The sequence below is a fragment of the Pseudopodoces humilis genome, chromosome 25 (assembly GCF_049639895.1).
Source record: "Pseudopodoces humilis isolate 2021_Gansu_Grassland_sample_001 chromosome 25, ASM4963989v1, whole genome shotgun sequence".
Taxonomy (NCBI): Eukaryota; Metazoa; Chordata; class Aves; order Passeriformes; family Paridae; genus Pseudopodoces; species Pseudopodoces humilis.
Window position 1 is genome coordinate 1,649,900 of NC_142224.1, and position 12,331 is coordinate 1,662,230.

Genomic DNA, 12,331 nt, shown 5'->3' on the forward strand with positions numbered 1-12,331 from the left:
TGTCTAAATGAAATGTTGGCCAGGGGCCAGAGATGACAAAACCATCCTATTAGAGAAGATTGCTTGGCTCAGGCTGGGGCTTGGGCTCTGCAGGGGCAGTGGCACCGGGACAGCCTTGCTGCGTTCCCAGGATGGTTCAGAAAATGCACATTCAGTTATTTGGGGTTTCAGCCAAATTGAACAACCCAGATGTGTCCTTCATGCACCACACCGATGGCTGCAGTGGTACCTCGCACCTCAAGGTCTGCTCACAGTCAAGTTTTTCCCTTGTCCCAAGCTCTCTGTGCCAGTTTTCCGTATTATTTGCCCAGTGTACTGTAAATAGTCAGCATAATCCACCCTAAACCCATCCCTTTGGCAGTTCCATGTTGAGGGTGCACAGGGCTGCTGTTGGATTTAAATGCACATGTGTGGGCACTTGGATGGCTGGGTTTTGAGTTTAGTGAGTTCTGGCTTTTGTAGAGAAAGACTTTATTTAAAAGAAAATACTGAAAAAACTCTCACTTTTAATTCATCAAAAGGTCCTTCTAATAATCAATTTCACATGATAACACAAGTCTTAGAGAGTCACGGAGTATTTGGGCTGAAAGGGACCTTCGAGATTATCTATTTCCTACCCTCTGCTATGAGCAGGGATGCCACTCGTGGACCATGGCTTCAGCTAAGTCCATAAATTGTTACTGAAGATTTTTGTGCTAACAAGACAAGCTGCAGTGCCCTTGCATTTGGTGCAATGCACTCATCCATAATTCTGGCTCCTGTGGGTAATTGGCCTGCAGTCAATTTACTTTTTGTTCCCCAACAGGTACAAAGCAGTGGCACCTGATAAATCACCTGCAGCCTGAAACTTCTTATGACATCAAGATGCAGTGCTATAACGAGGGGGGAGAGAGTGAGTACAGCAACGTGATGATCTGCGAGACCAAAGGTGAGGCTGCGGGGCCAAGCCGAGGTGGCCTTTGGGATGGGAAAGATCCACTGGGGGAATTTTAGTGCAGCACAAAAGTCAGCTGCCATGATGACCATAATTTTCTGGAATGTTTCGGAGGATTGTTTTGTCTTCCCAAGCTGGGATTGTTTTGAACATATGGAAAGTGATCTGTTGCACTCGTGAGGCTCTCAGCAGAGCTCTGCAGCTTTGCCTGCCCTCAGAGATAGCGCCGCTGCCTCCGCGGTGCTGATGGCCTCTCCTTAGGAGACAACCATGCGCCTGAAGATGACAGAATTGATTTGTACGTCTGTTTTATGTCTTCAGGGCTCTGTGACACGTTGTATAAGTGCAGACCACAGCAATTGATGGCTGTGTTGGCTGCCTCCATCCCTAATCCTGCATGCCTCTGGCACAAAGTTTGTACTGTTCTCGGGAAGTGTCAGATATGGCAGTCACATTTATTTTGCAAAGAATTCCTGTCTCCTTTAATCTCTAAAACCAAGTTAGGCTGTAAAGGGAAAATGCAGACAGTAAACTTCAAATGCAGTGCTATGAAAAAATGTTTGAAAAAAAAAAGAAAAAAGCCCTCTGGGAGCGGAAGCATCAAAATTCAGCAAAGTGAGTAGAGAAACCTTTGAAGGAAGGGAATAGGAGCTGCAGGGCTTTGGGACTGTGCACACAGTGGGTCTCCCTCCTGCAAGGAATATAATGTTCTTCTCTAATTTTAAAATGGGCAAGATGTAATTTGTCATTCCCCCTGCCTCTTCCTTAAAATTTATCTCCCCCAGGCTTATAAGGATGATTCAGCTTATCCAACACTCCTGCATGGAGGTGTTTGTATCTCTCTGACCAGCTTCACTCCTAAGCCAGGCACCTCTTTTAGGGTTTTAGTGTCAAATGAAATAAATCTGAACTGTGGTGTACTGGAAACGAATGTAAATGCAATTCCTGGGTTAAACTAGCATCTCATTTTCAGTGATTTTCTGTTCATCTCTTGGTTGATCTTCAACTGTGTGGTTTGGGAAGGGGGTTAGCAGGGTTCACATCAGATAAGAGCAGGTCATCTGGCAGAGCCTGGGCGAGAGAAATGAGTGTTGTGGTTTTTCCTGACCTCAGAAATGGAAAGATTTGTGCTCTTTTCAAGTTGAGAGTTAGAGCAGTTGCAGCCACGGGTACCTCGAGCAGCTCGTTAAAGTTCCAGTGACCTCAAAGAGTGGGTGAGCAGGCAGGATAATCACCATTTTCCAAGGCAAACAGTTATTACCCAATAGGAGTTGGCATTCTCATTGTAGGAATTAATATTGACTTGGAAGCTTTCTTTGCGAGGCATCGGGACTCAGCTGTAATTATTTTCACTTCACGATGAAAAACCACATTTAGAAAATGCATTTAGTGATATACACACGTTTGTCTCTACTCCTCAGTGAAACGCACGCCAGGAGCATCTGAATATCCAGTGAGGGACCTGAGCACGCCACCCAACCCCCCCGAGCGGGCCGGGGGCAGCGGGGCCGTGCCCGCCAGCGGCCCCGTGCGCAGCAGTGACATGCTGTACCTGATTGTGGGCTGTGTGCTGGGGGTCATGGTCCTCATCCTCATTGTCTTCATAGCCATGTGCCTCTGGAAGAACCGGCAGCAGAACGCCATGCAGAGTGAGTGGGGGTTGGTTTCACGAGGAAAATATTACCAGAGTAAAATTAGGAATGTCCATGCTGCGTTTTACGGATGGGAAGCAGTTTCCTGCTAGGAGCCAACTTGCATTTCTGTAGAGACTTGTACTTCCAGGTGTGCCTTGGGCTTTTAAGAGCAGCAATGTCTCCATTTCTTCACACTGATGCTCCCTGTCCTGCTGCGTCCCTGGAGGATTGTGCTGCAGTTTCACCCAGAGAATGGTGTGGGAAAGGCTTGGGCAAAGTTTCTGCAGTTTGTGTTTAAGCCCCTGCACGGGTCTCTGATGATTGCAGAGGCAGAGTGTGTGTAATCGTTATCACTTGTTAAAATTGTGGACAGTTAAACCCTGGATCTCTCTCTTTCTTGAGTGCATCTGGAAAGAAAGAGAAGTTGCAGCTCTAGGATGAGTCCCTTGTTACCCTGTACAGTGAGATGGCATTCAATGGCCAAGTCTTCCAGAGAGGTGTTAATAATGAAAATCTGTTCATTAGCAAGCAGGAGCCTGGAGGAGGAGCTTTGCAAGGTGCTCTGCACCCACCACCAACCCAGAGCCAGCAGAATCTCTGCACTGGCCTTTTCTGCTCCTGGTGCATAAATCAGCCTTGCTCTTGCCACAGCCTGTGGTTATTTTTAAATGCTCTTACTCTCCTACAGAAAGAAATGAAACAAAACTTCTTGCAAGATAAGATGGTGTCTTCAGCTGCAGCCCAGAGAGATCTGGAAGCAGCTTACAGCAGATAGAGCAGAGGGGCTGTTGGTGATACAAAAGCCCCGGTTTCAGGATGCTCTGGTAGTGACTGACATCAGCCAGGTCCTTCCAGACCAACATTTCTGGTCTGCTCTCCAGGATGGGGCTGTTTTCCATGTCTACATTTGTATGCTAAGCAGTTGGAGATCAGAGTTAGATCACAAAAGCTGGAGAACGAAAAAAACAAGTTTATTTTTTAGGGATGCTCATTTAGCTTCTCATTTAGCAATAAAAGTGCTTTCAGTGATAATATCTTTTGCAGAATATGACCCTCCTGGCTACCTCTACCAAGGGGCAGATATCAACGGGCAGATGATTGAGTACACAACCTTACCCGGGACCAGCCGAGTCAACGGCAGCATCCACGGAAACTTCCTCAGCAACGGCCTCAGCAACGGCTGCCCCCATGTCCATCACAAAGTTGCCAATGGTGTCAATGGGATCATGAGTGGAGGAGGAGCAGGACTGTACCCAGGGCACACCAACTCCCTGTCCAGAACACACGTGGACTACGAACATCCCCATCACCTCGTGAACGTAAGGTCCTACTCCGGGTGGGAGGCTGAGCCCAGACCTTGGGATTCATTCAGGGGCTGTTGAAGCAGGCTTAATTCGAGTGGGGGAATACTCATCCATTGATAACAGCCAGTTCCACTGAATTCCTTATCCCAGAGGAAGCAACTGGGCTGATATTTGTGATACAAACATCATGGTTTTCATTTGAGAATATCAGATGACGGCAAGAATTCCACTTACTCTGGGAAATCTGCCTCTACCCTCCTCCTAACAGCATGTAAGCTCTGAGAATGCCTCAGTGCTGGGCTGAGATACTTTACTTGTACATATGGTATTTCTCAATCTCCAAGTTAAATACATTTAATTATAGCTGCTTATTCTGCAGCTTTATGGATCACCCGTTTTTCCCCCACCTGTTTCAGATCTGTAACTCTGAGCAATGCTATTAATTATGGCAAAGCACGAATGGCGCAGGAGGTTCCATGGAATGAAGTGCCCCATACATCTTGAGCTACAGCAGAGCAGTAATGCTGGGTTGGTTTTTTTTTTTCAGTCCCCTGTTTGTGACTGTTGAGACAGGCTCGTTTTTTGTTTTGAAATTGAAAATAAAATTAAAAACTAATTTCAGTCTGCGATCCAGCCTTTGTATGCTGTGGAAAAATACTTCATTTGCTGAAACGTGTCCTGTTTCCAAGAGAGAATAATGATTTCATTATTGTCTATGGAAACAGATGGCTTGCATTCAAACTTACTAAACTTACTCAAAACTGTGAACATTGCCCAGGAAAACTGAAAGAAAAAGTTCAAAAGTCTGAATAACCCATGCTGTTTCTGGAGAAAAAAAACGGGTCTATTGTTTGTGTTGGTAATTGAGCACAAGCACTTCATTTTATTGAACAACAAATTAGCACTTGCACAGTAGTTGCCACTTCAGTTCCCTCCAGTCTGAGCCCAGACCAGTCAGTTCTTTACCTCATTCTGTCCTTGGCCTACTTGTGTAGCAAGAAGTGCTCACTTTTGGGTGTTTTCAAGAGTAACCAAGGCCCAAACTGTTTTTTTTTTTGACCTGTCCAACCTCCCAGTGGGTGAAACTCTGCAGAAATCTCCAAGCCCTCAGGGAGTTTGCAGTGCTCAAAAGCTCACCCAGGAAAAAGACTGAGAGTTTGCATTATGTTTTGCCCTTCCCATTTTTATTTCTTTGGGGGAAAAGAAGGAAAATACATGTGTGTGACAGGTCTTGGTGGCTGGAGCTCCTCTGTGCCACGAGGCCTCCACCCAACGCCGGTTCTTGCTGGGAACAGGTGATGGGGTTGATTTTTTTCTTTCCCCACTCCCTGTTGTAGAAAGTTTGAGTCACACGATGTCACAGGATCTCTGCCTGTGGAGAAGGGCTGGGACTGGCACGTGGGTGAGGCTACACACAGGAACAGGATGTTCCGAGCCTCCTTTGGTCGCTCTTTATTGTTTCAGTGATTGGGTTAAATGAGGAAGGGAGAAACTGGCCAGGATGGCAATCAAGACTAATTAGGCATTTCCTCAGTGCTCCCTATCCCTCAAAAACATCAGGATAAGCTCTGGTTTTGCAAAAATAGGGATTGCTAGAAATTCTCTACCACTTGAGCTGCCAAAATCCAGGTGAGCCTTCCCAGCCTGGCTCCCTCCTGGAGCGGGGCCGGGAGCCTGGCTCTGCAGCCCTGTTGGAGTGGCTCCTGCATCACTGTCTGCCTGGTCCCTAACAATGAGGTATGTGTTAATCTGGGCATTTCAACTGGCTTGTAATGGCCCTGTTAGCCAAAACCAACAACACAAAATCCCTCTCACCCGGAGTCATTGCTGGCTGAGGAATTACCCCATCTGTACAAATACCAAACGGTTCAAAAATCAGTATAGTGAAGTAAACTGATCTAATCGGAGTAATTACAGGAAAGTGGGATGGGTTTGTGTGTGACATCAGCCCTCCAGATTTAATCCTCTGTCTCCCTAAACAAGCCTTGCGTGCTAATGAACAGCAATTCGCTTTCGTGTCTGTCATCAGCGTTAAAAATAAATATATTTACAGTGTGTTTATTAAATTAAACCTCAGCATATTAAGCTGAAAACAGACCAGGGAAATGACCACATACTTGTCTAAGCTGCAGTTATTTACTTTTCCCTGACACACACACTGGCAAAGCTCTCCCCTGGACAATCGCTCAGTGTTGCCGTGCCACGTACAGCCCGGAGCAGGGCATTGATAACGTGATCAGAGTGGGGAAACTGAGTCAAAGAGCTCTTGAGTGTCCCAATAGTGATTTGATTTCTAATTATTTGTTATTAATCCTTCCTGCTGCAGGGTGGTGGGCTGTACACGGCAGTGCCGCAGGCTGACCCCTCGGAGTGCATCAGCTGCCGGAATTGTCGGAACAATAACAGGTGAGAAATGACCTGCCCAGAGAACTGCCCTCCCTCTGTGTGCTGGGGTGGAGCTGGGGCTGACAAAAGCTGAGCTGGAGTCCTGGCTGGCACCAGGAGTTCCATGGATGACCTGGAAAGCAGCTGAGGATTGTCCATAGGATAAAATAAAACGAGTTGTTAGAGCTCTCTTTGCTCAACGTGCTCCTCTGATGCTCTCTAGGAATTGAGACAGGTTGGGTGCTGGATTTTTAAAAAAATCCGTATTTCCTGTGTTTTCCTCAGTTTTGAGATAACAAAATCATTCCATATGGAGCTTGTCAAATAGGATTTAATTGGTCTTCTATATTTTACACTTCCTGACATTCCCTTAAGAACACTAAGCAACTCACCCCTTTGCCTTCACAATGCTATTCTTTGTAAAACGTGGGATTTGAAGTTCTTGAGGCCTTCAGGAGGAGATTGACCAGCCATTGTCAGAGTGGGACACACTTTTTTTCATGGGAAAAAGGATTCTTTTGTAGAATAAGGGAAAATTTGTCTTCTACATTGTAGCTGGGAGTTGGAAACCTAATAAAAATTGATACATTTTCACTTTGGAATTATTATCCTCCTCGGCTACTGAATAAATCTCTGGTTATTTTAATGATTAGAAATAGCACTGGAAGTCAGACAAGCTTGGCTGCTCTGACTGGTAGGTTCTAGGCATCTTTTTCAATCATACTTTGATTTTTCAGTATTGTTAAAATCTTCAGCTGCCTTTAGGTGTGCACCCAGCTGAATTGAAATTAATCATTGAATCATTGAATATTCCGAGTTGGGCCCACGAGCATCATCGAGTCTGACCCCTGTTGAACAATAAAGCCGTTGTTGAAGGCAGAAAACATGTTCACTTTATTTTCATAGTTTTATTTATCAAAATAGCACTTATAATGAGCTTTGAATCCTTCATCCTTCTATAAATATGTGCATGACAAGCTGCTGCTCGCAGGCAGAGCTGGGCATGCCTTGCCTGGCCCAGTGTCCCTGGCAGGTCTCAGGAAAGCCCAATATGTTCCCTCACCCACCACTGCTGTGATTTCGAGCAGGCTGTGCAGCAGCTCTCACCAGGATGTCTGAGACTCACAGTAATTTGGAACATGCCACATGTGTTACACTGTAATTAAGAGCTTGCTTCCAGTTTTAAACACATTTAGATTTTTATTTGCTTTTTTTTCACTCCCTAAGAAACCAAGGGAAAGGGTTCCGTCCTCTGCAGCTGCACTGCTCCTCCCAGACAGGTCATCAGCAGGGCCTGAACTTTGAGTTTTCACAGCCCCATTCTATATTTGACTGCTTGATAGAGAAACAAGTTGTCCCTTACAGCTGCCTTGCCCAGAGGGGATCATTAACCTCGGTTTGGCAGAGAGCTGCACAGCAGAGACCGCTCCGTTCCTGTCCTGGCGCTGGGGGAATGGAAAGAGGACATGGGAGAGGGGAATGGAGAGGACCAGAACGTGCCTCAGCATTACACCAGGGAGCTGGCTCCACGGCCAGGGTGAGGAGGAGGAACAGCAGAAGCAGGAGGAAGGCCTGTTGGGTTAGTGCAGTCAGCTTTTGGCAAGTGGGAATTTGAGTGTTTTTCCCATTTTGTTCAACCTCATTGCAGAGGTGAGGTCAGTCCCCCTGACCTGGTCTCTGTTGGTGGAAAGAATCTTTTCCTCATCCCACCCTGGAATCATGTGCTGGAATCAGGCAGCTCCCTCTGCACCCCGGTGGCAGGAGGAGAAGGGAGGTTCAGGTGGACACACCTCACATCAGGAATGGGGCCTTGGTGCTGTGAGCTCCTCACTGACCCATTTCCACCAAATGCCTGGAGCTGTTGCTGATTTGGGGTGAATGTAGCAGTTGTGTGAATTGTGACCACGTGCAAATGAATCCTAAAGGTTCAGCATTATTTCATGGCTGTTTTCAGCAATAGCCATTTCAGAGCAGGTTTTATTATTCCAGTGCTGAGATCCCTGGGTCTTCTGTTTAAATTAGCACTTTATCCCTCATAACTGCTTGTGGAGCCTTGCCAGAGGGAGAAGCTGCTGAAAACTGGAGACCCACTTTACTATTGTGGACAAAGCTTGTGGTTGACAGGATTGAGAATTGATCTTTTTTCTTCTCTTGTGCTTTTGTGCTAAAGCTCTCAAGATACCTGATGTTTGCAGAGGAATTTACACTTTTGCAGATCTCTCTGCTTTGCAAATTCACTGTATTTTGATGAGAAATCTGAAATGTGCAAATTAAATGTGGGAACATCAGTTTGTTTTTCCAGCTTTTTCATCTAAATTATTATTTTTTTTGGATTATGGTTTAGTAGGGTTTCAGTGTTAAGAATTGATAGAAGATGTGTTTTCTGCAGCAGGGATTTTACATCACTCTTCCTCCACACTCTGCTCTGGATATCCCCATGGCTAGTTTCCATCAAATTGTGGTTATTGAAGCTTAGAAGGCTGAACTGCTGTGTTGAAACATCCTTCAAGCTCTTACAATAATACAGAGAGCTCCACTGACCTCTGTATCTTTAAGAAGAAACCCCAGAAACATGCAAACCCAAACATTTAGATGGGTTTCTCTGAGCCTTTTTTTCTAAATAATAAGTGAGTGCAGTCAAAACCTCTGCGGAGAGAAAGGCAAACTAATAAATGGATTTGTTTGAGGACCAGATGTGTTTCATGTGGATTCTCCAGTGGCTTCTGTGGTATTTTGGTACTTGGAATAATGATTTTGGAGGCAGTTACAGGAGCAGAAGGACAAAATAGGAGAGTGAAGGTTGAAGCTTAGTGCTGCTCCATCCTTCCAGCTTTGGGGAGGGGAGCAGGCTCCAGAGGGAGCCCATTTGTCCTGTTCTGGCTTTGCAGGTGAAGGGAAGGGGAAGCTCACAATAGTTCCTCCTCTGATAAATTTATTTGTGTTGTTGGGTGTTTTGTTGCTCTTTCAGTTCTGACAATATTGGTCCCAGGTTTTGATCAGGTTTCAGGTATGAACTGAGGCTCTAGGCAGGGCTGTAGGACAGCTCCCTCCAGCGTGGTGGTTTTCCTTATTGCCATGACTTTTTTAATGGCATACAAGTGTTCTCTGGGACTTAGACAGGACTTAAGTGAGACTGCCAAGCTTAACATGTCCTGGTTTTAACCCTTCTGGGTTCAGTGCTGGCCTGTTATCGAGGTCAGCTCTGCTGGCTGCTGCCCTGGCACTGCTGGTGTCCCAGTCCTCCTTTTCCAGCAATTTTTCATCCACTCTGCTCAGTTTTGGGCCAGAATCAGTCTGGAGCAGCACACAGTGCTACTTGCTGAGCCAGCAGCTGAGCAGACAGGTCCCAGGGATGAATTTTTGCATTTCCAAATGCCAGCCTTAAACAGCCCCAGGGATGGCATACAGCAAGTGCACTGGGCTGATCCCTGTGAGCAAAGCAGGTGAGGGATGGGTTTACAACTGGTAGGAAAAAAAGAGAAGAGTGCTCAGAGTTGTATCTGCACTAGCACATAAGGACCTGAAACCTGCTCAGCTTTCACAGGAGCATTTTGGGGTGTCACTGGAGGGTGTGAACACTCTCCATCCTTATTTCCATGTGTTTATCTGTGAATCCATCTCTTGCACCACATAACAAGGAGCATTTTGGCGTGCAGCTTCTCAAAGTTTGTGGTAGCTGTGCAAGTGAACCTTTTACTTTTGGGGTAGATATGGCTTTCTTATGTAGGAATTGTTTGTATAAATGTTCCCTGAGGCCACATTGTTCATGGGGCTGCAAACACTGAGGTGTTTTCCCTCATGACGCAATGGTATGTGTGTCAAAGTCCTGCTCCTTTTTGTTTAAAGCTTAAATACCTCAGCTGTAACAATTGATTCAGCCTTTTCATATCAGTTCCACCATTTTACACAGGTATTACAATCTGACTTACACAGCAGAAGGAGGGGGGTTAAATTTGTTATATTACATCTATTTTTCTAATTTGCATTCACTCCAATAACACTTAGTATTTATTTTTCAAGGTACTTAAGTGTGCTGCTTGGGTTTCAAATTTGAGCTCTTTATCTTGGCAGTGAAAACATGTTTTATGGAGTTGCTTTGATGGAGAAATGGACTCACAAGTCAGGTCACTGGGGCTCAATCGATGGGGGAAGGAACTGAGCGTGTTTTGAATGTTTTCAGCTGTCTGCTGGGAGAAAAAAAACCCCACTCAATCCTTTTCTTAATGTCAGAATCACTCCACAAATATATTTAAAACTGATTTGACAAATGCTCTGATTGTTGATGTGGTAAAACACTGAAAAGTTGTGGGGGTGGAGGGTAGAAGAAGTGGGGGAAGAAGCCACTCTGAGTAACTTTGATCTCTGTCCCTCCCGCAGGTGTTTCACCAAAACCAACGGCACTTTTGGCAGCAGCGCGCTGCCCGTGGTGCCCCTCGGAGCCCCTTTCCAGCAGGATGGTGTGGAGATGAAGCCCCTGAGCCCCCATGTGATGGTGGCCATGTGCCTGGCCTCGGCCACCCCCGAGTGCAGCACCCGGCTGGAGGAGGAGGGCAGGGAGAGCGCGGAGCAGCCCCCGGCGCAGCATCCCTGCTGTCGGGAGGGCATGAGCCAGCTCTCTGTGGATTGCATGGACGGTGAGGCATCCCACAGAGGATAGCACCTGGCTGGGAAGCTGGGAATATTCTATATGACATCTGTAGGGAGCTTCATTTATTGCTGAGAAGCCGGTAATTAAAGCCTTGTAAGAGCAGGCTTGGAGGAAGGTGAAGTGTCTTCCCTTTCCCATCGCAGAAGGAGGGAGCAGTGCTGCTCCAGTGCCTGGTCCTGTCATGCCCTTGTGATTGGTGCCTCTAAAGAGGTCTCATTGAGCACATGAGGCTGTGACTGATGGGTGCTGCACTCACAGCACACCCATTGGCCCTGACACAGGACACACAGGCCTTCCAGAGCCATCCTGGAGGCTGCAACTGGCACAGGAAGGGACCAGTCTCTGTTGGTGGAAAGAACCTGTACTTTGTCCCACCCTAGAATTATTGCAGCTTGTGTGCTGAAATCAGGCAGCTCCCTCTGCACCCCCGTGGCAGGAGGGGAAGGGAGGTTCAGGTGGACACACTTCTGGCAGGGTGTGCCAGATCAGGAGTGGGGCCTTGGTGCTGTGAGCTCCTCACTGACCCATTTCCACCAAATGCCTGGAGCTGTTGCTGATTTGGGGTGAATGTAGCAGTTGTGTGAATTGTGACCACGTGCAAATGAATCCTAAAGCATTATTTCATGGCTGTTTTCAGCAATAGCCATTTCAGAGCAGGTTTTATTATTCCAGTGCTGGGCTGACCGCAGCGTGCTCAGGTGCTGTGTTGGCACAGAGCCTATGCCCTGTACTTGTGCCTGCTATGTGGGAATGAGCCTGAGCCCAAAGAGCATCACCCACTGGAAATAAAGAGTTTTTGGGGCATGTGGATCTGTTGAGCTGACAATCTCCTGAAAAACCCAACACAACCACCCGCCCTGCTCTTGCTTTGCAGGCGGCAGCTGCGTGCACTCGGAAACATCGAACCACATTTTGAGCTGGAGTCCCCTCATTCTTCAGCCTGTTTCCAAGGACTGTAAGGAAAAACCAGGATGGAGTTCATCAGGAGTCACCCTAAATGGTTCTGGGGACCTTTGTCAGCTCCAGCTGCGGGAAACCTGAGGCAGTGACCATGGTCCCCACTGAACGCCAGGAACTGCACCGCAGCATTGCTGAAAGGGAGTCACGGGGGGATGTTAATTATAACAGAGAGAGTCACTATTTATTTTTTGTAGTAGTGTCATATGAATGTATCTTGGTTTCAAAATGGTTGTCTTTTTATATTATTTATGCCTTGAAATCCCTTTTTTGTTGTTTTTTTTTTTTTTTTTCCCCACACACCACAAAACTAGCCTGGTTATGTGTATAAAAAAGAATTGTAATAATATAAAGAATGAGGATGGGAAATGTGGAGTGTGTTTCTGTGGCAATTTACCAGCGGGACAGGCTCTTCTGAGGAGCCCAAGAGAGGGATTTAAGCAGGTCTGAAAGGACCAACAGCTGCCAC

General features: G+C 46.5%; 1 protein-coding gene across 4 annotated transcripts in view; it reads left to right on the top strand.

The window, feature by feature from the left end:
* The window catches only part of CDON (cell adhesion associated, oncogene regulated), a 54,847-nt gene extending 42,741 nt beyond the window's left edge, over positions 1–12,106 (top strand). For all 4 annotated transcript variants that reach the window (XM_088066783.1, XM_088066782.1, XM_005528444.3 and 1 more), the window contains exons 15-20: positions 806–928; positions 2,356–2,583; positions 3,613–3,887; positions 6,199–6,278; positions 10,635–10,891; positions 11,780–12,106. In XM_088066783.1, the coding sequence (XP_087922909.1) occupies positions 806–928; positions 2,356–2,583; positions 3,613–3,887; positions 6,199–6,278; positions 10,635–10,891; positions 11,780–11,946 (1,130 nt within the window). In that variant the 3' untranslated portion in view covers positions 11,947–12,106. The remainder of the gene's footprint in view (positions 1–805; positions 929–2,355; positions 2,584–3,612; positions 3,888–6,198; positions 6,279–10,634; positions 10,892–11,779) is intronic.
* Positions 12,107–12,331: the final 225 nt, after the last annotated feature.